The sequence below is a fragment of the Vombatus ursinus genome, unplaced genomic scaffold (assembly GCF_900497805.2).
Source record: "Vombatus ursinus unplaced genomic scaffold, bare-nosed wombat genome assembly UNPS02014837.1, whole genome shotgun sequence".
Taxonomy (NCBI): domain Eukaryota; kingdom Metazoa; phylum Chordata; class Mammalia; order Diprotodontia; family Vombatidae; genus Vombatus; species Vombatus ursinus.
In genome coordinates, this window is record NW_020954615.1 from 4,917,687 (window position 1) to 4,941,895 (window position 24,209).

Below are 24,209 nucleotides of genomic sequence, written 5' to 3' on the forward strand. Positions count from 1 at the left end.
GAGAGAGAGAGAAAGAGAGAGAGAGAGAGACAAAAAGAGACACAGAGACAGAGAGACAAAAAGAGAGACAGAGACAGAGAGAGATGAAGAGTCAGAAAAGAGTGACATTTGTATTGTAGGTACTATTCTCCATTTCTTTAGTCAAGCCCCTCTCAGATTCCTTTACTTTATGAAGTATTAATTAACAGATCTCTCCATATTACTGTGGGATTATTCAGATGAAAGTCATTGGCAAGAAGGGACATATTAACAGTTTCCTTTTAATCTACTCCAAAGATGCAGATGTACCTAAAAGAAAAGAAGTATATTGAACTCTTCATTGTTGCTGATCATGCCTTGGTAAGTTTTCAGAGGAATCTCCAAAGGTCATCCAACAGTTCAATAAATGCACTTTTACCTCTTGGAGATGGTACGTGGTCCCAGAGTGGGTTATCTTGGAGATTTGTCTGAAGGGCTCCAACCTGAGCTCCACTGGGAGGGTCTTTGCAATGGGTGTTTAATCTCTTTTTAGGGTTGTGTAGTACTGTAGGACTAGTAGCTGGAACAATAATGAAAGATAACAATGTGCACTTATGGAGGATTGTAGTTTTACAAAGTGCTCTTACAACACTGAGAACACAGGCCACCCGGTGAAATCAATGTCAGTCAGTAACGAGACTAGACACTTTTGCACCGGGTTGAGAAGGGTGTGGGAGGTAAGAAACTAGAAACAACAAATAGTCCTCCTCTGTCCCTCCCCTTGGACTTTGCTAAGAGAGAAGAGACCTATGATTATAGCTTGAAAGGATGCAAGAGGCAACATTCCTCCTTGCAGAATAGGGTACACTGTCAGAAGAGGTAACCAAATCAGGTATTTTTTTTTTTTTAGTGAGGCAATCAGGGTTAAGTAACTTGCCTAGGGTCACACAGCTAGTAAGTGTCAAGTGTTTGGACTGAGGCTGGATTTGAACTCAGGTCCTCCTGACTTCAGGGCCGGTGCTCTATCACTGTACCACCTAGCTGCCCCTTTTTTTTCTTTTGTTCAGTGGGGAAGGGGGTATTGGAGTATTTTCAGAAATAATTGTGATGTAAATACAAAAGACATCAAGAATTTTTTTTCTTTAAATAGAAGAGTGAGCTTTAGCAAGGACTAGGGCCTCCTAAGAGGACTTGAGGTAGATATTGGGTGAGAAAAGGCAGTGCATGATGATAGCTCCTATTTCTGAATTTAGGTCTTCTGATGACCAGCAGAGGTGAAGGGAGTAGTTAGGCTGAGGAGAGAAGAGGAAGTCTGAAACAAATCCTCTGGACTATGCACATCATGAATTCCTGAATTTTTCATGCTTCCTCCATCTATTAACTCTCTTAATTATAATAATAGCTTGTAAGGATGGTACTGCATGTATTACTATCCCCGTTTTACAGATGAGGAAACTGAGTCTTAGGTTAAATAATTTGCCCATGGAAGTGTGGAAGTGTCAAAAGCAGGAATCAGATCCAGGTCTTTCTCACTCCAAGGTCCATATCTCTATGCCAGGTTTGCCTTCTTTGGAGAACTGCCTACTTGTGTCCTCTGATATTTGACTATTAGGAAATGGATTGTATTCTTATGTTTTTGGGCAGCTAGGCAGCACAGTAGATAGAGGAGTGCACTTGGAATTGGGAAGACCTGAGTTCAAATGTGACCTCAAGACTCACTAGCAAGTCATGAACCTTTCAGTCTCAGTTTCCTTTTCTGTAAAATAGGGATAATAATGGCACCCATTTTCAGGTTTATTGTGAGGATCAAATGAGATAATATTCACAAAATTCACTGCAAATGTTAAAGTATTATATAAATTCTAATTATCATAAAACCATCATTATCATTAATTTCCATCAATTCCTTAAAGATTTTGGATATCAGGGGCATCTAGGTGCGCAGTGGATAGAGTACTGGCCCTGGAATCAGGAGGACCTGAGTTCAAATGTGGCCTCAGACACTTGACGCTTACTAGTTGTGTGACCTTGGGCAAGTCACTTAATCCCATTGCCTAGCCAAAAAAAAAAGAAAGAAAGATTTTGGATATCAAATATTTATCAGAGACATTCATAACAATGATTTTAACTCATTTCTTTCTTTAAAAAAAAACAATTCTGGATTCATTCTTTTGTTTTGAAAAATATTTTATATACTAAAATTCATTCATTCTATAGTTTTTATTTGATTTGATTTGTTGAACATTTTAGAATTTTCCAACTCTCCACAACTGGGACAGACTTTTCAGTATCTTTTGATTTCATATGATGTTTCTATTTAGATTATTCAACACATTAAGTATCTATCTATTCATCCATCCATCTATCTATCTAGAAGGTTAGATATGGTCCCATGAGTCCTTGTTTATAGTGGAGTGTTTTATATATATATATATATATATAATATATATATATATATACACATAAATGAATGTGTATGTGTGTATATGTATATATATATGAATGTGTATGTGTGTATATGTTTATATGTATACATATATGTGTATTAATCAGATTATAGAAGTCTGACTATACTCATTTTAGGTCACCTAGTCTCAAACTTCCCATTGAATTTTTACTGCTCATTTTATTTTATCCTCTGAAGAGCTACAGTAATCTAGGAATATGATGTGATAATTTATTTCTCACTAACAAACTTGTAATCACATTAATTAGCAATATCAAGTCTCAACTCAAATTCACAAAATATTAATCATTTAATAAAATGGAGAAACTTTTCCCAACTGTGGTTACTCTTGTCTGTATGTAATTAAACATTAAAGTTACTTGGCACATGCAATTTGTAAATGAACAAAAACTTGTTGTGTTTTTGTCCTCCATTCTCAAAGAGAACCATGACATCAGGGAGATGATGACACGACTTGCTATTGACTTTGCTTTGAATGAGGGAGGGCTGTGCAAGGTCACAAGTCTCACTTTTTTTTAAACATGTGTCCATGGTTTAATTTCTCTCAAGGTGGCTTGACATGCACTGCATGGGAGTTCATTCCAAAACTGGGCCCCCTTAGGGCAGTTCAAAACTGGCTTGGGTTTGGATTTTAGGGTAGAGTCTTACATGTCCTTTGAAGAGTAGGTGTTCCCAAGGGGTGGCAATCAACTGTGATTGGTTGACACACTAGGAGGAGGCTCATATTAAAACGAGGTTCACAGGGGGCCAGTATTGCCCACCATCAAAGGAAAATACCACCTCTAGTCTTGGGAGTCTCTCTCTAGACCTGAATAGGATGAAATCAATTCAGGCCTGGGTTCAAGTTTGACCAAGATAAGAAGATTCAATGCAATCTCACTATCAGAGATGTCTTTCTGAAGAACTTTGGTCAGCAGGCCACCAGTCTCACTTTCTCCTCCAGAGCCATCTGGGTCCAGTGGCCAAATGTTCATCAGGATGACTGAAGATAGCTTCAGATGCAGTGGAAGATCCTGGCCCTTTTAAGCCAAGGGCCTTTCAGGGCCTCACTTTGAATGAGGCAACACCCATACTCACTTCTTGACTCACTTCTTAGCTTAGCTTAAATGAACAAAAGCATTAATAACATGAAGACCTCTCTCATTACATGGAATATGTTTGCTATAACCAGTATCACCACCAGAGTCCCCTCAACCCTTCATTATAACAGTAGATGATGCCTTTTCACTTCTCTGGAAGCTCTTACTTCATGCAACTCCAGATATTAATTAAAGTCTTCTGAATATTTTCTTTATGATTTTCCTAGAGATCAGTCTTCTCTTTGCTTTATTGTCCATAATCACAGAAAATCAGCTTATCTCATGCTCTTTACAGACTTCTTATATCTTTGTTTTTTTGGAGATTTTCTCATAAAATAAACTTGACAATCCCCACAAGTAAGAAGTTCATCTTCATTTTCTATTCTCTCTGACCTCTTCAAATGGCTTCCTCGTGGATAACAAAGTCCACACCTTCTAGCTGATTCCATAGGGACAAGTGACTTCACAACAAGCCATTTTGTGAAATCTTATAAATTTTCCAAACACTGTTTTTCCTACACATTCCATCTGCCTTCTCTTTGATTTTTAAAGCTACAGTCATAATAGCTATAGATTCTGAGATACACACTCAAAATAGAGCCTTTCTACATTACCACATTCCTCTCTCACTTTGTGTATCTCTTCCTTCTCCCTCAAAACTCTATGTATATGTGTGTATAATACATGTGGTGCTATATATGTGTGTGTGTGTGTGGTGTGTGTGTGTATAGCATGTATATGACATATATATATCCATATCCTATGTAAAATTTTACATGGTTTATGAGATGAGAGGTAATGTGATGTACCAAGTAGAGAGTTGTCCAACAATCTTGGATTCAGGAAGGCTTAGGTTCAAGTTCTACATTTGATATATGCTGACAATGTGACCTTGGGAAAGTCACTTAACTTTTCAGTGTTCCAAACAATTCTCTAAACCTTTAATTTAGAGATTAAGTAATTGTCTACATTTTGAGGGATAGAGTGGGGCATCACAACAGGGAGTTCTCTGTACTGATGAAATCTCAACTCTGGACATTTAGACATAGACATAGACATACACACACACACATACATACATACATATGCATATACACATATACACACACACACATATGCATATACACATATACACACACACACATATATATATTTTTTCTCTTTGCTACCATCAAAATTTCTGGACAGTTAAAAAAAAATTAAATAGTGAGCCAATAAACATTTATGAAGCATTTACTATGTGCCAGACACTGTACATGCTGAGTGTACAAAGAAAGGCAAAATGACAGTCCATGTTCTTGAGGAATTCTCAATCTATTCTCTCTCCTGTGTTTTATAATATTGTATATAAAGTCCATAGATCTTTTTTTTAAATGCATTACAGAAATGAAACACTTCCTGCCTTCAAATACCTTAGATTCTATGAGGAGGATGCAATGGGTTCACAAATGACTGCATTGAGATACTAAATAAATACAAGTGATAGGGCGGGGTGGGATAGCACTTGGTTATAATTCTCAGTTCTGTTAATCTGATTGTTTTTATCCATTAGCACATAGATAGCTTTTCATAATTATTGGGAGACTTAAATGACTTGTAGAATAATGCTTACAATTAAAGATCACATTACAGAAACAGTAACTTTTATGAAAAATAATGATGATAGAAATGTGCCACATCAAAATGTATGGGATGCAGATAAGGCAGCGTGATGCAGTAGGATGAGCAGTCTATTTGCAATCTGAGATCTGAGATTAAAACCCAGCTGTGCTCAATACTACTTGTGAGAACTTGGAGAAAGCCATTGCTGGACTGGGCTTCAGTTTACTCATCTATAAAACGGGGAGGTCAGACTAAGTGGCTTCTTAGCTGTCTTCCAACTGATCAATAAACACTGATTAGGTGTTTACAATGTGTCAAGCACTGTATGGATACAAAAGGAGGCAAAAGACAGTTCCTGCCTGAAAAGAACTCATAATCTAATCTTCCAGCTTTATGTCTGTGATCTGTATTATTTTTTAAGTCAGACTTGTATTTTCATTATAATAGGGAGCTATTCCATGAGGAAACTCCTTCAGTGAAAGTGGATCTTTGTTCAATGGGGAAGAGGGTATGGAGTATTTCTAGAAATAATTGTGATGTAAGTAAAAAAAATAAAATAAATAAGAATTAATCTTAGAGGGTGCCTAAAAGTTTAGGTGGACATATGACTAGTATACGTCTGAAGTCAGATTTAAACACAAGTCTTCCTGAATCTCAGGCTGGCTCTCTATCTACCATGACACCACCTCTGGTGATCAGAGTACAGAGGCAATAGCACATCCCTAAATGTACATTAATAAGAGGGGGAAAGGAGAAATAAAAGGAGTTTGTACTTAAAAAGAAATTAGAACTAAATAAATTAATATGCCAAAAGCAAACAAAAAAAAAGAAATAAGAAAAGAAATGGAGGAAAAGGGAGAGCTTGTAAGGGAGGACTCTGTGACTCCATTTGGGGTTTTCTTAGTAAAGATACTGATGTGGTTTTCCATTACCTTCTCCAGCTCATTTTATAGATAAAGAACTGCAACAAACAGGGTTAAGTGACTTGCCCAAGGTCACGCAGTTAGTAAGTGTCTGAGGCTGGATTTAAAATCAGGTCCTCTGAACTCTAGTGTTGACACCTAACTGCCCAGAAGGGACTTTAAAAAGTATGTAATCCATTTCTCAGAGGAGCAAACAGAGCTCTAAAACAACCCAGCAAGGTCCTTTATAGCTAAATGGCAAAAGTTATCCTGATTTTCAAAAAAGGAGAGGAAAGCAGAGTCTAGAAACTATAGACCAGTGAAGTTGGCTTTGATTCCTTTGAGAATTATTGACTGGGTCATTAAAGGGATGGTTGTTAAACATCTAGAAAGGAAAGCAGTAATTACAAGAGCCAGGATGGTTTCATCAAAATCTGGTCATGTCAGATTAACAATATTTCCTTTTTTGACAAGATTCTAAACTAGTAAATGAAGAGAATTCAATGAATATAGTTTATCTGGATCTTAGCAATTTTAATAAAGCATTCTATACCATTCTTATTGAGAAGATGGAGAGATAGGGACTAGATAATAAAATTGAATGGATTCAAAACTGGTTGTATGATTGTACTCACACTGGGGTTATTAATGGTTCAGTGACGATGTAGCAGCGGGGAATATCTTCCAGGGATAAGGAGGTGGTAGTTTCCCCATATTCTGCCTTCATCAGACCTTCTCTGGAGTTCTGTGTTCAGATGGGCATTACAGTAAGAAGGTCATTGAAAAGCTAGAGAGTAACTAGAGATGGATGAGTGCTGAGTTATTTTCATGTGCAAAAGAGAAGATGGGAAGACCTGGTAGCTGCATTCAAGTATTAAAGGGCTGCTATTTTAAGGATGGATTAGAGTAGCTATATTTGACCCCAGAAGGCAGAATGGGTAGAAGTCACAAAGAGGACAATTTAAACTTGATATCAGGAACATCTTCCTAACGCTTCTTTTTTTGTTCAGTCATAGTCAACTCTCTGTGATGCCATTTGGGGTTTCCTTGGCAAAGATACTGGAGTGGTTTGCCATTTCCTCCTCCACCTCGTTTTACAAATGAGGAAAGTGAGGAAAACAGGATTAAGTGATTTACAGAGGGTCACACAACTAGTAAGTGTCTGAGGTCAGATTCCAATTCTAGAAGAGTTTTCCTGACTCCAGGCACTCTATGCACTATGGCACCTTCTAGCTGCCCCAGGGATTTAAACTAGAGTTTAAATAGCTTAAAATCCATGTTGTAGTAGGATTCTTTTTCAAATATACATAGCACTATATGATGTTTGAGGAGCCCATGACTCTTTCATTCTTGACTCTAGGACCAGAGTTTATTCAGGAATTGACTAAAAGTCATTATAAAAGGAAGAAAAAGATCTTTTTTTTTCTTCCATTATTGCTTTCAAATCTTTTCTTGGCTATAGGCATGAATGGAATGTTACCTGCCTCAATGGAGAAAACACCTACATTGATAATATCCCAGAGTCACTGTTATATTGGGTCTTCTCAAAATGTGTAAGCTCTTTTCTAGAGCTTTTCTCTTTGTGTCTAACAGAGGCTTCCCAAAATTGTATTTCCAGTACCGAAGACACAACCATCTGCAGAAATGGCTGCGTACCCGAATTTTCAGCATGGTCAATTTTGTCAACATGGTAAGTAAGATACACTGCAGTCTGACTGAAGTTCAAGTGCCACTGGACAGACTTTTCAGGCTAGTTTCTGGGTTTTCTTGAGCAATGATGAGGCAGGAGCACAGACCACACAAACCAAGACAAATTCTGCATGTTATTTTTATCACAAATTATTTATCATAGTTACCTCAAGCAATTCTCTGGGACCAGATTGGTTGCAAATGGACTTAATAAAGAAATCCTCTACTCCAGGAGTCCCCAGGCTTCCAAAATCAAATTCTTCCTTTATTTCCTTATATAAACAAAAACATGCTGATTTAAAACAGTTTGCCAAGTTCAGTCCTCACAACAGCAATATGAGGTGTCACAAGTATGATTATCTTAATTTTGTTGTTCAGTCATTTTAATCTCTTCCTGTCCCCATTTAGAGTTTTCTTGGCAATGATACTGGAGTGATTTACCATTTATTTCCTTCTCCAGCCCATTTTACAGAAGAGGAAATTGAGGCAAAGAAAGTTAAGTGACTTGCCCAGGGTCATACAGCTAGTAAGTGTCTGAGGCCAGATTGAAACTCAGGTCTTCCTGACTCCAGGTCTGGCACTCTATCCACTGTGCCAACATTACTGAACTTTTACAGATGAGGAAATTATGGCTCAAACAATTAATCAACAAGTGATTATTAAGCATGAACAATATGTCCCTTTGATTCACAATTGATCATTTAGCATACATTGATCACCTACTATATACTAGGCATTGTGACAAAAACAATCGACCAATGCTTGCCATTACAGAACTTAAATTCTACCAGGAGAGAGACCATGTACATATAGCAGTTCAAGGAGAATTAAGGACTGGATTTATGATTTCACTGGTTTGGAGGGAACTCCCAGGCAACAAAAGCTCCTTTACCAATACTGTCATCACATTCTCTGTAACATACAGTCTTAGAGAGTTTCCTGGCTCATTGAGAGGTATAGTAACCTGCCTAGGGTTTCACAGTCAGTATGTGTGAGAAGCAGGACTTACACCCATGCCTCCCTGGTTTTGAGATCACCTCACTATCCCTACGCCATGCTGTCTTTCTGAATTTAAATCCATCCTCAGATACTTACTAGCTGTGTGACCCTGGACAAGTCACTTTACCCTGTTTGCCTCAGTTTCCTCATCTGTAAAATGAACTGTAGAATGAAATGACAAACCACTGTAGTATCTTTGCTGAGAAAAGCCCCAATGGGCTCCAAAGAGTCAGATACAACTGAACAACAACTACCCCCAGACTTCAACTACTGCTTTGTCTACACTCTTTTCCCTTCCCATTCTTTATCCCTTAGTGAATTGGTCCAAATCTACACCATTCTCTACTGTTGAATCTCTTGTTCCTTTGCTTTATGGCCAATCACCTCCTGACAAAATGAAACCCTGTTGTATTCCACCATCTGCCTACTCTCTTCCTACTCAGTTTCTGCTGAACAGAACCGAAGAAATTTCCCATGGAACTGTGCAGACTAGGCTCACTACAGCTGCCTTCCGTGGATTCAGTAAACACCTCTGTGCTGATGATTCTTAAATTGATTTGCCCTGCCCTAATCTTTCTCCTGTCCTCTAGTCTCTCTCCTCCAACTTTTTATTGGACATGCTGAACTGCATGTCCTGTAGGCATCTGAAAATCACCAAGTACAAAAATAAGTGTCTCTTCTGTAAAACCTTCCCCTCTTCCTAACTTCCTTATTACTACTGAGGGCACCACCATCTTCCCAATCACCCAGGCTGGCAATTCTCAGTGTTATCCTCAGCTCCTCACTCTTTCAACCCTGCCCCCACCCTATAATTCAACCTATAGCCAAGGCCTGGGGATTTTACCTTTATAGCATCTTTTGAACACACCCCCTTTTCTGCTGTTACATTACCACCACCCTTATCACCTCATGGCTAGACTACTGAAATAGTCTTTCCTCACTCCAGTCTATCCTCCCCTCAGCTTTCAAAATGATCTTCTTAAAACTTAGGTCTGACCCTGTCTCACACCTACTCAATAAACTCCAACAATTTTCTCTCTTTTCTCTCTATTTTCTTTCTCTTCTCTTTCTCTTCTCTTTCTCTCTTCTTCTTCTTCTTCTTCTTCTTCTTCTTCTCCTCTTTCTCTCTCCCCCCCTCTCTCTCTCTCTTTCTTTCTCTCCTACAACATAAATGGAAAATCCTCTGTTTGTTCATCAAAGACCTTCATGACCATCTCACCCCCACACACATCTCCAGTCTTCTTAAACCTTACACTGCCCTCTCCCCACCCAAACACACTCACACCTTCTCTGTGGCCTCTTTCCTATTCCTCAGAAGAATACCTGATCTATATTGGAATGCTGTCCCTCTTCTTCTCCACTAGCTGGATTCATTCAAGTGCCACATACAACACTCTCTCCTACAGGAAGCCTTTCCCAGTCCCCTTTAATTCTAGTACCTTCCCTGTATCGATTATTCCCAATTTATCCAACATATAGTTTGTTTATACATATTTGTTTGCATATTGACTCCCTTATTAGGCTATGAGTTCCTCTTTTGTTGTCGTTTTAGCTGTGTTGTAATCGGCCTGTCTTTTTAGTTGTGTTCAACTCTTCATGACCCCATTTGGGGTTTTCTTAGCAAAACCACTGAAGTGGTTTGCCATTTCCTTCTCCAGTTCATTTTACAGATAATGAAACTGAGACAAACAGGGTTCAGTGACTTGCCCAAGGTCATACAGTTAGTAAATATCTGAGGTTGGATTTAAACTCAGGAAGATGAGTCTTCCTGACTCCAGAGCTGGCACTCTGTGCACTATGGTGCCACCTAGCTTCCTCTATGAGATCCTCTAGAGCAGAGACTATTTTTGCCTATTTTTGTATTCCTAGTGCTTGGAACATATTAGGTGACATATACATACATATACACTTTCATGCATATGCATGTGTATATACATATACATGTATGTATGTGTATATACATATACATGTATATACATATGCATGTATATATACATGTATGTATATGTGCATATACACATAGACATAGACATAGACACACACCCACATAATTTCTTCCCATTATTAAGTAAGCTCCTTGAGGATGGAACTGCCTTGTTTACCTATTTGTGTGTCCTTAGAACTTAGCACAGTATCTGAAACCTAAGAAATATTTAATAACTGCTTTATCATGTAATATCATACTATGTGCAAGATACTGTGCTAAGCTAAAGGAATAAACATAGAAAGCATGTAGGATAGTACCTACCCACAAGAAACTTACATTCTTATGGGAAAAGACAACATATAAAGTAGAGCTGAAAGAGGAAGAGGGGCTAGTTTCCACAGCAGTGTGGTATAGACATGGCCCAGAAGGAGTTTGCAGGTCCTGGTGAAAGCACTGGAGAGCACTAAAATTGCTAACTATGGGTTTTCTTTTCTTTAAAAAATCTTTGATTCCAACAGAATATAATGTATTTTAGGCCAAGGAATTTTTTGCCTTTGTCCTGGTGTCCTTAATATCTAGCTAAATGATTAAAGGAAATTAATAAATGTCAAAGAAAGGGAGGAAGGAAGGAAAAAAGGAGGGAGGGAGGGAAGGCACAAAAGTGTTTTGTTTTGATTTGTTTTTTCCCTTTGGACAGCTTTATAAAACCTTGAATATTCGAGTGATCTTGGTTGGTCTTGAAATGTGGACAAATGGAGATAAAATAGAAGTCAGTTCAAACCTGGGTACTACCCTCCTTTACTTTGGTGGCTGGCAGGAGACAACCTTGAAAAAAAGAAAGAATTTTGATCATGCTCAGCTACTCAGGTAGGTGATCCTCCTTTTCTTTGACATTGGACAAGACATCCATCCACTGGGAGACTTTCCTCTCTGCTCTGCAGACAAAGCCTCTGGGAGGAAATTCATTTGGATTTGTTGGAGGTGGGAGGATTGTATTGGTTTAACACAGTGCATTGAGTCACAGTAAATTTCCCAATGTTCTCTGTTATTTTTAGAAAAGCATTTTTTTCCTTCCAAATTCTAATGAATAATAGACAAAATGAAGCTGACATTGGAATTTGTTTTACTTTGGCCAAGTGATACAAGAAGGAAAAAATGCCTCTAAATTTCCCTTCTCTCTCTCAATGCCTCTCCTCTCTCCACTGATGTTATCTGTGGCCTGTGCTCCTTCTCTAGCCATCAGGATCCCCATGAACCGGCCCCAGTTAGGCTTACCTCTACTTGGACAACACCTGGAAGCCACAGATCTGGATAGAGTCTTTGAGACCATCCAATCAAAACTCATCATACAAATGAAGACCCTCAGGCTAAGGGAGTGTAAAGGATTTATCCAAGGTCACACAGCTAGTAAACATCAAAATAGGGAATTTGAAGCCAGATCTATGGACTCCAAAGCTATTACTCTCACCACTCTCTTAAAAGGAAGGGACAGAGGTAAGGAACAAATATGTTCCAGGAATGAGGCATAGCCTGTGAAAAGACACAGAGGTGAGAGATGGGATGTCCTTCATGGGGAATGGCAAGACAGCCAGCTGGACTCGAAGTGGGGATCATTATCACCCCAACTTTGCAGGGTCATTGTGAGGATCAAATCTTATAAGGCATGCAAAGCAGTTTGCAAAACAACACAGTATAAAAATGTCTGTTATTATTATTATTATTGTTATTATTATTATTGTTATTATTATTATTTTCACACCAACAACACTGATTCAGGAAATGGCTCATGAAGAATATATTTCTCTTGTGTTTACAGTGGAAACTGGCTCTCACAGACTGCTCAGGGAACAGCATACCCCTGGGGGATGTGTGTGCCCTACCACTCCTCTAGTATTGTAAAGGTGAGTTCCATTTAAAGTGACCAAGTGTGGTTTGGAGCAAAAGTGAATTTTCTATTTTAGAGGCAATCCCCTCAGGAAGAGGCATAGCATATATGTGTGGGCACTTCTTCCTAGTGGGCTGAACTAGGGACAATTAATGGATCTGATATGCAGAGGCAGATTTGGCCTGCAAGTCAGAAAAGGAAGGTGGCGTCAATTAGTGAATAGAGCATAGGTTTGGAGTCAGAAAAGAACTGGGTTTGATTCATGCCTTAGACAGTTTGGTTGTTCAGTCATTTTCAGTTATGTCTGACTCTTCATGACACCAGTCGGGGTTTTCTTGGCATAATGCTGGAGTGACTTGCCATTTTCTTCTCCAACTTATTTTATAGAAGAGTAAACTGAGGCAAATGGAATCAAATGACTTGCCCAAGGTCACATAGCTAGTCACTGGGGGGAGTTCAAATCCCCCAGATTTGAACTCAGGAAGAAGAGTCCTTCTGACTCCAGGCCTGGCATTCTGTGCCCTATGCCTAGCTGCCCCAGGCACTTCTCCAACCTTAAGCAAATTATCTTACATATCTGAATCTTAGTTTCTCTTCTGTAAAATGAGGAGGTTAGACTCAGTGATCTTTAAGGATCCTTGCAATGCTAAATATGTTATCCCAATATGCTGTTGAAAATAAAATCCTAACTATTAGAACTAACACAAAGTGCAATGGGTTGCCCCCAGGAAGTAGTGAGGTTCCCATGATTAGAAGTTATGGAGCTGTGGCTGGAGGATTGCTTATCAGGTGTGGGATATATTAAGTGACCTTTGTGGTTTCTTCCAGCAGAGAGCCTGTGAAGTATTCCCCAAAATAGAGCAGGCCCTGTCCTTTTCTTCTTTGGCAAATATGGGATGAAAGTTTTATAGATGACTTTAATAAGGAGGGGAAAAAAGAATCAAAAGTAGTTAGAATAAGGATTGTTCAAAATAAATAAATGATCCATAAAGGCAAAATATCAAGATTATAAAATGTCACATGCCCATAAATGGTAATTATTTATAACTACTTTATTTGGAACTTGATCGCTGATGCAGCAAAGAGAGAAGCCGTCCTTCTTTTTGATGAGAAAATACAACGTAAACAACTTCATACATCATGCTCAGACATCCGTCCAAAGACTTTCCAGAAGGCTCCAGGCCTGCAGAATCTCAGTTTTATTCCTGGGGGATCTTGTTTGCTCCTATTTCTTCCCAGCCAAAGGACACTTTTTTACTTGGATCTCATATTTTTGACATGGATCTCTGGAAAATCTCCACTCTCAAACTTCACTACATGGATCCCTAGAGAAAATAAAGGTGGAAAAATGATTGTAAGCCGCTGCTCAGTGTCAATTACACTATCTTGACTCCTTTCGACCTTAGCTTTCCAAATGAGTATGTCCAATGTGCAGCCATGTGAAGGGTTCACGGTGTTATTCAATTTTTTTTCAATATGACATTTCATTAATGAAATTTTTGCATCATAGACATAGGATGACTTGGTCTAGGTTGTTGTCACTATAATATTTCGGCTAATGACCTAATGATGGGGCATCTGCTGACCAGATTGCAGCACTTTCCTCTAAGGCAGTAGAATCAAAGGACCAACATTGGGCCACTAGGTGACCTAGTTTGTATCCATCTTTGTATGTTAAAACAGATAGAACTTGAATGCCATTCTTGGACATTTGTTAACCAATACCTAGCCAAGTCACCTGACCTGTATATTACTCAGATAGCTCCCTAAGACTTATCTACCAAGTTATAGATAGGTTGAGTTCTGCTCCATTGAAGAGCATGTGCATATCAAGAGAGAACTGTGTTTTATTTATCTTTGTAAACTCCATAATGCCTTGTGCATGATAGGGGCTCATAATGTATTTGCCAAAATCAAATATAAAAATTAAAGGTGATCAGTGAGCTATTTGATACAACAGAGCTTTATGAATCCAAAAGAATACCATTATTGTACTGAGTGGCCAACTTATAATATCATAGAATGTCAAAACTGGACAGCCCCCAGAACACAGAAGTCAGAATTTAAAGGGACCTTAGAATAGAGCCTGTGAGAGTTGATAGAGACCTTAGAACATAGGATAGAACTTTGGGAGAGATTTTAGGGCACAAAACAGAGCTAAGATATGTTTTAGAAATCTAGTCCAACAACCTCATTTTACAAAGAAGGAAGTGATGTTAAATAATTTGTTTTAGGTCATGAAGATAGTTCAGGGATTCATAGATTATTAGAACTGAAAGATACTTTAGAATAAAGACTGTCAGAGTAAGGAGAGACCTTAGAACAGAGAATGTCCAAGCTGAATGAGACTTGGGAACAGAGAATGTTAGAGCTGGGAGATATCTTACAGCACAGAAATGGTAGAGTTGGGAGGGACCTTAGAACAGAGCATGTAAAAAATTGGAAGGGCTGTGAAAATAGAGAATATCAGAGCTGGGAATGGCCTTAGAACATAGTATGTCAAGACTAGAAGTGACCTTGAAATGTGAAATTTTTTCATTTCTTAGAAATGATCTTGTCAAACCTCCTCATTTTAAAAAGGAGGGAATGAAACTCCAGAGAGGAGGTCAGTTACCCAAGATCACTGGTCAGCAAGGGGCAGATCCAGAATAACTCCCCATGCCTCATGCCTTCTAGGCCAAGTCTCTGCTCTACCCCATTGTATACTAGATGTTACTAATGTGTGTTTATTGCACCAGGATCACTTACATGACACCAACATGGTGGCTGACAAAATGGCCCACGAGCTGGCTCATAGCCTTGGAATGCGGCATGACACTTATTCCTGTACTTGTACCTATGGACGATGTGTGATGGATGGAGGAGGAAGGTGAGACTGTTGGAGAAGACGAACAAACGTGATTTTTCTCTGAGTAGCTTCAGATCTCAATTCTATTTGGTGCATATTTGTTTCTGTCCTGAGCAAGAGAATGTCTCTTGTGTTCCTATACCCCAACTTGTGTTCTATTCATGAATAAAGAGCTTGAGATAAGGTCCTACTCATAGAAATATGGCAATATGCAATTGAAATTTCCATAAAATCAGTTATCAGGATGATCTTTCAAAAAATTCAGGATTATGGCCCATAGGCACAAGTTCCAATAAGTTTGGACTTGGCACTGCCCTAGCACAGTCTCCTACATCCCCAGCTTGATCCCCATGATTGAAGAGGACCAGTTGATTTGCAAGGTCTCTATAAACTAATGAGAACATTCAGAAGATCTCTGAATTTCTGGACCAGCTACTTCCTGAATATAAAGGAGACATCTTGGGAAGGATACTACTGTGAAAGGGATTCCCAGGAAGTGCTCTGGAGTTCTGGAGGGAACCCCATGGGTTAGTCATGGCCAAAATTGTCTTAACATCCAGTGCCTAGACCCCTTAAGCAAAGGACACTAAGGGTTCAGAAAGTTGTCACTCTGGCATTCAGTTAAGTTTAGAATTCCAAGTATGAATCACATTGCCAATCTACTTATATGTACTAAACATCTGATAAGTTTCCATTGCAGATTTTTTTTCCCTGTGAGGACACAATAAATGCATATTTTATGGTGACTGACCTCAACAAACTTTAACTCACTAGAGAAACCAAGCTAATGCTCATAAATCAATCAACTAATCAATCAAAAGATAAAAATGAACTAGTCCCTTCTCTCAGGGTGCTTATGTTCTTTAGGGAGGGTACCATGTATATGTCAGAATAGTCCCAAAATAGATACCAGGTGATTTGAGGACAGGAGGATGCTATCAGCTGGGAGAGGCAGTTCTCATATAGAATGTGACAATCAAGCACATCGTGAAGAAAATAAGGGATGCTAAAGATCTGAAGATAAGAAAGGTGTGTGTTCCAGTCATGGAGGACAACCCGGACATAGTCATAGAAATGAGGGAGGGAAGGTTGTACATGAGGAACAGTATAGTGAAGAACAGACCAGTTCAAATGGACTATGTATGGAGTATTCTGGGGGGTAATGTGGAATTGGGTTGGAAAGGTCAGTTAGGAACAGTTTTGGAAAGGCATTGAATATGAATTTGTAATGTGCCAGTAGACTGCATACCAGTCATTAAGCTAATTGCTAGAGATATAAATAAAAACAAACAAAATTGTTTCTTCTGAGAAGGAGAATACAGTCTAATGACAAAGATAGTGCATTAAGGAAGACTGGAAGGTGTATGGTTGGGTGTGGTTTGTATTCCATCCTAAAGGTAAACAGAGACAAATATGGCAGAACATAACTGAGAGATAATTTGTAAGGTAGGGATAGGAACTCCCAAACAAAGAAACTTCCTATAAATGTAGGTCAGCTTCTCTGAAGCTGATCATTGTAGAGAGTTACCCATAGCACAGAGGGTGAGTGACTTGTTCAGGGTCACACAGCAAATGTGTGTTAGAGGTAAGACTTGAACCTGGGTCTTCCTTGCTCTAAGGCTCTACACACTATACCACATTGCCTCTTCCTGGAGTACAGATAATAAATGCTTTAGAAATTCAGGAAAGGAAGATTAGTATGGATGTGAATGCCTGGAAGAGGTTTTATGGAAGGAGGTGAGATCTGTTCTGTACCCCAAGGACAGTAAGAGTAGGATCAACAGAGAAGAGGGTGAGGCCAGACACACTGAGAGTATCACATTAAGTTTAGGAGCCCCCCATTTTGGCAACCATGATGAGAAATTGTAGTGTATCAAGAGAAGTAGAATCAAGATACTGAAAGACCTTCAACCCATGATATAGAAGAGGATCAGCTAGAGGAATGGGCATGTTTAATCTGGAGAAGAGAGGGCTGAAGGACATTATAGGAAGTATGCCAGGAACTTGAATGTAAACATACAACATTCAATAGGACCCCATGGAACAAAGTGCCTTGGCTTAATTAGCCAAGCATGTGTTTGCTTATCAATACTTACAAAATTTTAGTAAAAAATAATTAGATTTTAGTTTTCCCCAAGGTTGTGAACCCTTTTCCTTCTAGAATATATGAATATACATTATCTATACATATATACACATATACACATGCATATATACATGTGCACACACACACACACACACACACACATACACACACTCAGTCTCCCTTGGTGATCTTACTTACCCATGGATTAAATTATCATTCTATTCAAATGATTTTCAGCCCTGTAGTCCATCTCTAGTCTTTGTCCGAGATCTAGTCTCATATCACCAATTATCTTTTGGCCATCTTAAACTGGTTATTCTGTAGGCATCTCAAATCAACATTTCTAAAACAAAACATTCTTCCCAGAGCACATATCTTCCTAAATTTTCTATTTCTCCACAGGGTGCCACCAACACAATCACTCAGACTTGTAGCTTCAATATCATCCTCAGCTCTTTACTCTTGCCTTACATAGCCAATTCTTTGACTAGCCTTGCCATCTCTTCCTCTGCCACATCTATCTTAGAAATCTCTTACTCTCCATCAACCCAGGCACCATGGGAATTCAGAACCTTGTTACCTCTTCCTTGGATTATCATAAAAGTCTTCTCATTGGTCTTCTTGTCTCCACTGTCCCTTCCACTCAGTTGCCCAAATGATTTTCCTAATGTGTAGGTCATCCTGTGGTACCTTCCTACTCATTACTCTCCAGTGGTGGTTTCTTCCAAGAGCAAAAGTAAAGTCCTCTAGTATTTAAATCACTTAAATCCCTGGCCCCTTCTGACCTTCCTCGGCTCCTTCTACCTTTCTTCTCTACCATTAGAGTTACCTCCAAATGAAATTGGTTACCTCCAGAGGTAACGGATTTGCCTCATTGGAAGTCTTCAACCAAAGGCTGGACAACCACCCCTGGGTATGTTGCAGCTGAGCTTCCTTTTCCTACCGACTGAGAGAAAAAGTTTGAAGCACAGTTCCAAGGAGGAGGAGGAGGAGGAAGAGAAGCAGCAGCAGCAGCAGTAGGGATAGCAGCAGCAGTAATAGTAATAGTAGTAGCAGTAGTAGCAGCAGTAGTAACTTTTGCTAATATTTATTTAGCATGTGAAGATTTGCAAAACCCTTTATGTATGTTATCTCACTTGATCCTCACAACTCTGGGAGGTGGGTGCCATTATTATCTTCATTTTATAGAAAAGGGGATTAAGGCTGGGACAGAGACATGCAATGAGTAAGTGTCTGAGGCAGGATTCAGTTAGGTCTTCCTGATTCCAAGTCCAAAGCCCTTACCTCCATACCACCTAGCTGCCTCAGCCTATCTCTCCTTTACATCTCTACTCCCACTATCACCTCTTCCTCCTTACCACTGGAGTCTTAGACTATATCTGGAACCACCCTGGGCTCTGAGAGACCAGATTAAGGCTTATCTTCAATCCCATAAAGCCACCATATTTCATGGCCATTTCCAAAGCATACCCAACCACATCTTCCAGTACCCCTTCATGCATTATCTTTGTCATTAGAATGTAATCTCCATAGAGACAATTTTGAATGTTTTTATTTATATCTCTAGCAATTAGTTTAATGATTAGCACATAGTAAGCATTTAATCAATGTTTTATTTATTGTATATCCATCCATTTGTCTATTTTTATCAATCTGTCCATCCATATCTGTCTGTCTATCTATCTATCTATCCATGCATCCATCCATCCATCCATCCATCCATCTATTTATTTATCTATTTATCTCTCTTTAGCAAAAAAAAAAAACTGTTCTGATTTTAGTACCTGTAGAAAAAAAAAATGAATGCCTTCTCAGTTAAGTCTTATGACAGGAAAGCACAAGGTTCTTCTTGGATGGGTACGAGCTAAGTGAAGGGCATCCCTCACCCTCCTGACCACAGAGGGCAGCTAAATTGGCCATCTCTCTCATCCTTACAGTGCTTGGCACTCCCTTTCCCATCTCCACCTATTTGCACTTGCCATGCCCCATGCCTAGAACACATTCCCTCTGCTTCATGAAGTCCTCCTCTTCTTTAAGATGTAACTCAGTTTTTCCTGATCCCCACAAATGCTGATGCCCCCCCACTACCATGTATTTAACTACTCCAAATGTTTTGCATTAAGATATAGCCATATAGATATATGCATATGTATGCACATCATATACATACGGATATACATATTTGCATGTACATATTCATATATCCACATACACATACATACACATGCATACATACTTATATACAAACACATACATAAGTATAAATATGCATACATGCAGATATACATAAATTTATACTTGGCAACTTGCCCATTAGAATGTGAGCTTCTTGCAAGTAAGAATTGCTTTGTTATTTGTACTTGTAACTCCAGTACCTACCAGAGTGGCTATCACATAGTCAGTGCATCATAAATGCATGTTGACTGATTTATTGATTGGTTTCTCATATAGTATGTGAAAGATCTATTTTTTGGCAAAAAACAAAACAAAACAAAACAACATTTTCTTTCTGAAAGATCTTAATGCAATTCAGCTGGGAATCTCCCAGAGTTGGATCAAGAGTAATAAGAAGGCTTTTAGCATGTATGAGAGATGACTGTATCCTTCTGGGGCATGCTATCAGCCCTGCAGTGCATCTTCCCATCTTCAGGGCTAATCTTTCTCTTGTTTTGCTTCCTCATCCCCAGCATCCCCTCCCAAGGATTCAGCAAATGCAACCGGAACCAATATCGTCAATATCTCCTGGATTACAAGCCGATGTGCATCCTTAACGTTCCACTCTCTAAGGACATAATTATGTTCCCAAAGTGTGGGAACCAGATATTAGAAGTGGGAGAGGAGTGTGATTGTGGCAGCTTGGAGGTACTTACGGGGAGTGGGTGTTTATTAATGATCAGATTTGAAAGGAAGGCAGAAATTCATTAATCCTGACAAGTTAGCAAACAAATGGTGGCATTTAAATTAAAATTCAATCTTAAAGCTCACAGGAGCTCATGTCAGGCCCTGTGTTATCATTGTTGAATCATGACTCATACAAATTGGGCATTCTGGAGACCAGGAGCACTCCAGTTTCCAGGTTCCTAACACCTCAGTTGTGGAAAAGATCTTAGAGGCCATCTCATCTAACCTCTAGCCCTATGCCAGAAACTTTGCTCTAGAAAAATAGCAGGAGGGCAACAACTATGTGTCAGACACTGTGCTAATCACTAGGATACAAATACAAACAACACAAGACAGGTACTGCCTTCAAGGATCTTAACATTGTAACAGGAAGGCACCACATAAAAGGGAACCAATGGGGTTCCCACAAGGGACATAAAGGCGAGGTCCATAGAGTTGGAAGCACAACTGGCAAGAAGAATAAAACATGATGGGCCTGGGCCCATCCCAAAAGGAACACACCAATGGGAGAAGGGAGCTGACCTGGTACAGGGAGATTCCAAGGTGAGGAGGCAGCTGAGTCATGACAGTGATGTCCCTAAAGACAGAAGCACAGCAGGGAAGGGGAATGAACATGGCAAATAGTCCTCCATTCTCTGCTTGAAGACTTTTTTTTTTTGGTGACAGGGGTGTGATGGCCTCCCAAAGCAGCTATTTCCAGTCTTAAGCTGCTCTAGCAGTTAAAATATTCCTTGTTTTGTTGAGCTAAAAATCTTCCTCAGCGCTCCTTCTGTAATTACTCTAAATTGGCACTATGGGGCCAGGTAGAATCCATCTAGTCTTCATTTCATTTAAATACAGGGTGTCCCAAAAGTTAGCATAGAGCTTAACACTGCACTAAGACTTTTGGATACCCTGGATTTAAGGTCAATATCATGTCCCTTCTGATCTTTCTCTAGGCAACATATTCCCAGTTCCCAGGACCATTGTTTTGAGTCCTTTCCCCATCTGGCTGTCCTAAGGAGAAAGCAGATTATATTGCCGTAGCAGGGTGTTGGACTTGAAGTCAGAAAGACTTGGGTTCTAATCCCTAGATACTGTCTACCCCAGACACTTCCTAGCTGTGTGATGCTGTATTTGTATTTCCTCAGGCCAACAAGTATCTATAAAGTCACCTGCAAAATAGTTTGGCCTTGATAACCTCGAAAGTTCCTCTCAGCTCTAACTCTCTGATTTTGTGATCCAAATTCATTCCCTTCTTAATTGTGATGATGAGCCTTGTAGGAAAGATGTCCCTTTCCCCACCATAGTCCAAAGGGATATGTATATGTGAAAAAGAGTCCATAAACCAGGTAAGAGATCCTTCAGGATCCATCCTTTGGTATAACTATAGTCACTTAATCTCCCCAGGCCGCAGTTTCCTCTCCTGTAAAATGAAGAGTTGGATAAGATAGCCTCTGAAGTCTCCTCTAGCTATGATATTATAAAATAAGGTGGGACAACTGGTGCTTCATCACATGGTGTCAAATTTTAGAGGGACCTAACAATATTTGCAACTTTTTGGCAGAAAGATTAATTGTACTTAGCTAATTTATTAATTTAAAGTAATTAAATATTAAATTAATTAAAATAAGAAGCTCCAAGGTAGTTTGCCATTGATCACAATATAGGCGAGCTACCTCCTTAACCCTCTGACAATCACCCTTCCCACATACAGTGGTCTCAGCAGCCATATTGCATTGAACTCTGGGTCTGCAGTCAGGAAGATGAGTTCAAATCTAGCCTCAGACACTTATTAGCTATATGACCCTAGGCAAGTCACTCAACTTCTATCTGCCTCAGTTTCATCAAATCTAAAGTGAGGATAATAATAGCACCTACCTCCCAAAGTTCTTATGAGGATCAAATAATATTCCCACAAAATGCTTAACACAGTGCCTGCAACATAGTAGACATGATAGAAATGTTTATTCCCTTTCCATTTGTGCTTTAAAAGAACTATTTTAAAATTGTGTTGAATATGTATTATAGAGGGCAGAAGCAGTGAACTTAGCAAACAGGGCCCAACATGTGATGTAACTGCTGTCCTTGTCCCATTTCTCTCCATGTCAAGGACTGTACCAATGTTTGCTGTGAGTCCAAGAAGTGTACCCTGAAGCCTGGAAGTGCCTGTGGAGGGGGAGAATGCTGCGAGTCTTGTAAGGTAGGATGCCTTCTTCCACCCAGCTGATTCCAGACACATACATAGGCCAGAAAGCAATGCCTTTTCCTGATTGCTTCACTGATGTGGGATGTCAATAGATGTATCTGCTTTTTTGATTTTTAGATAGTTTTTAGTTATATCTTTTTTTTGTTTTTTAATATGCTTAGATTTTTCTTTCCTCCTTCCCTTTTTTATTCATCTTCCTCCCAACCAGAGAGCCATCTGTGATGAGGACTCTTAAAAAACAAAAGGAAGAAAGGGGGGGAAAACATGCAAAATCAATAAATGCATCAAAACAATATGACATTGGAATGAAGGGTTCACGCTTGTGGAGCCCTGATTATGCAAAGCTGCAGCTGGGAGGTACCATGGAGAGAGCCCTGAACTTGGAAATCTTCCTTGTGACACTTAGTAACTTTGTGACTCTGGGCCGGTATTGCAGCTTTCTCAGCCTGTGCAACAGGGATCATCACTGCACCTACCTCACAGCTTGTTATGAACCTCAAAGGAGAGAACAGAGGATGGAAAGTGCTTTGCAAACTCTCTGAATGCTAGCTATTATTACTATTGTAGCTATAGCCTAGTCAAGACTAGATGAGACAGAATAGGATACTACCCCAACCCCCATTAAAGCAAACAAACACCACCACTAACAAACAACTCAAATGTGCAGACCTTCTACACCTTTCTCCTGACTCTTACAAATTAGGAATGCAAGCATTGCAATGTCTACTAGGAGCCAACCTCTGTACTAAGCACTTGGGATACAAAGAAAGGCAAAAAGAGATGGAACTCCCATTCTAATGAGGGAGACAACATTAAAATATGTTGCTTCGGTCATGTCTGACCCCATTTGGGGTTTTCTTGGCAAAGATACTGTAGTGATTTGCCATTTCCTTCTTCAGTTCATTTTACAAATGAGGAAACTGAGGCAAACAAGGTTAAGTGACTTGCCCAGGGTCACACAGCTAGTAAGTGTCTGAAGAAGATTTGACCTCATGAACATGAATCTTCCTGATTGCAAGCTCAGTGCTTTATCCACTGTGCCACCTAGCCATCTATTAAACATAAATAGGTAAGTACAAATTAAAATAAATAGATAAATGCAAATTATAGACAGAGTAGATGGGAGGTGGCCAGAGAGAGAAAGGCATCAGCAACAGAGGGTACTGGGAAAGACCTAATGCAATTAATTTCCCCTAACTGATAGTCACTCAGTGAATTCTGGATGGTCACTTGTGGCTATCATAGTGGGGTTTCCTTTCCAGGGATAATTTGGACTAGAGGTCTCTGAGCTCCCTTCCAGTTCTGAAATGTGATTCTTCAAAATGTCCTTAATTTCTATTAACATCCATTGAAGCAAAACCATCTCATTTCTCCCCATGTACTGAGTCTTGCCTCAGTGAATGAAGGTCATGTTGTATGTCTTGATCTCCTCTTTTTTCCTGCAGATTAAGAAAGCTGGAGCCCTGTGCAGAACAGCCAAAGATGAGTGTGATCTGCCCGAGGTGTGTGATGGCTTCTCCCCTAAGTGCCCTGTGGACCGATTCCAAGTGAATGGATTTCCATGCCAAAACTCCGAAGGCTATTGTTTCATGGGGAAATGCCCCACTCGAGACAGTCAGTGTTCTGAGATGTTCAAGGATGGTAAGAGGCTACTAGGCATAATGCATAAAGAATGGAA

General features: G+C 39.4%; 1 protein-coding gene across 1 annotated transcript in view; it reads left to right on the plus strand.

The window, feature by feature from the left end:
* Positions 1–24,209, plus strand: part of ADAM7 (ADAM metallopeptidase domain 7) — a 68,501-nt gene that overhangs the window by 9,281 nt on the left and 35,011 nt on the right. Inside the window, exons 6-13 of the mRNA XM_027839965.1 lie at positions 277–339; positions 7,627–7,698; positions 11,321–11,490; positions 12,440–12,524; positions 15,247–15,377; positions 20,130–20,304; positions 22,436–22,525; positions 23,977–24,172. Coding sequence (XP_027695766.1) covers positions 277–339; positions 7,627–7,698; positions 11,321–11,490; positions 12,440–12,524; positions 15,247–15,377; positions 20,130–20,304; positions 22,436–22,525; positions 23,977–24,172 — 982 coding nt within the window. The remainder of the gene's footprint in view (positions 1–276; positions 340–7,626; positions 7,699–11,320; positions 11,491–12,439; positions 12,525–15,246; positions 15,378–20,129; positions 20,305–22,435; positions 22,526–23,976; positions 24,173–24,209) is intronic.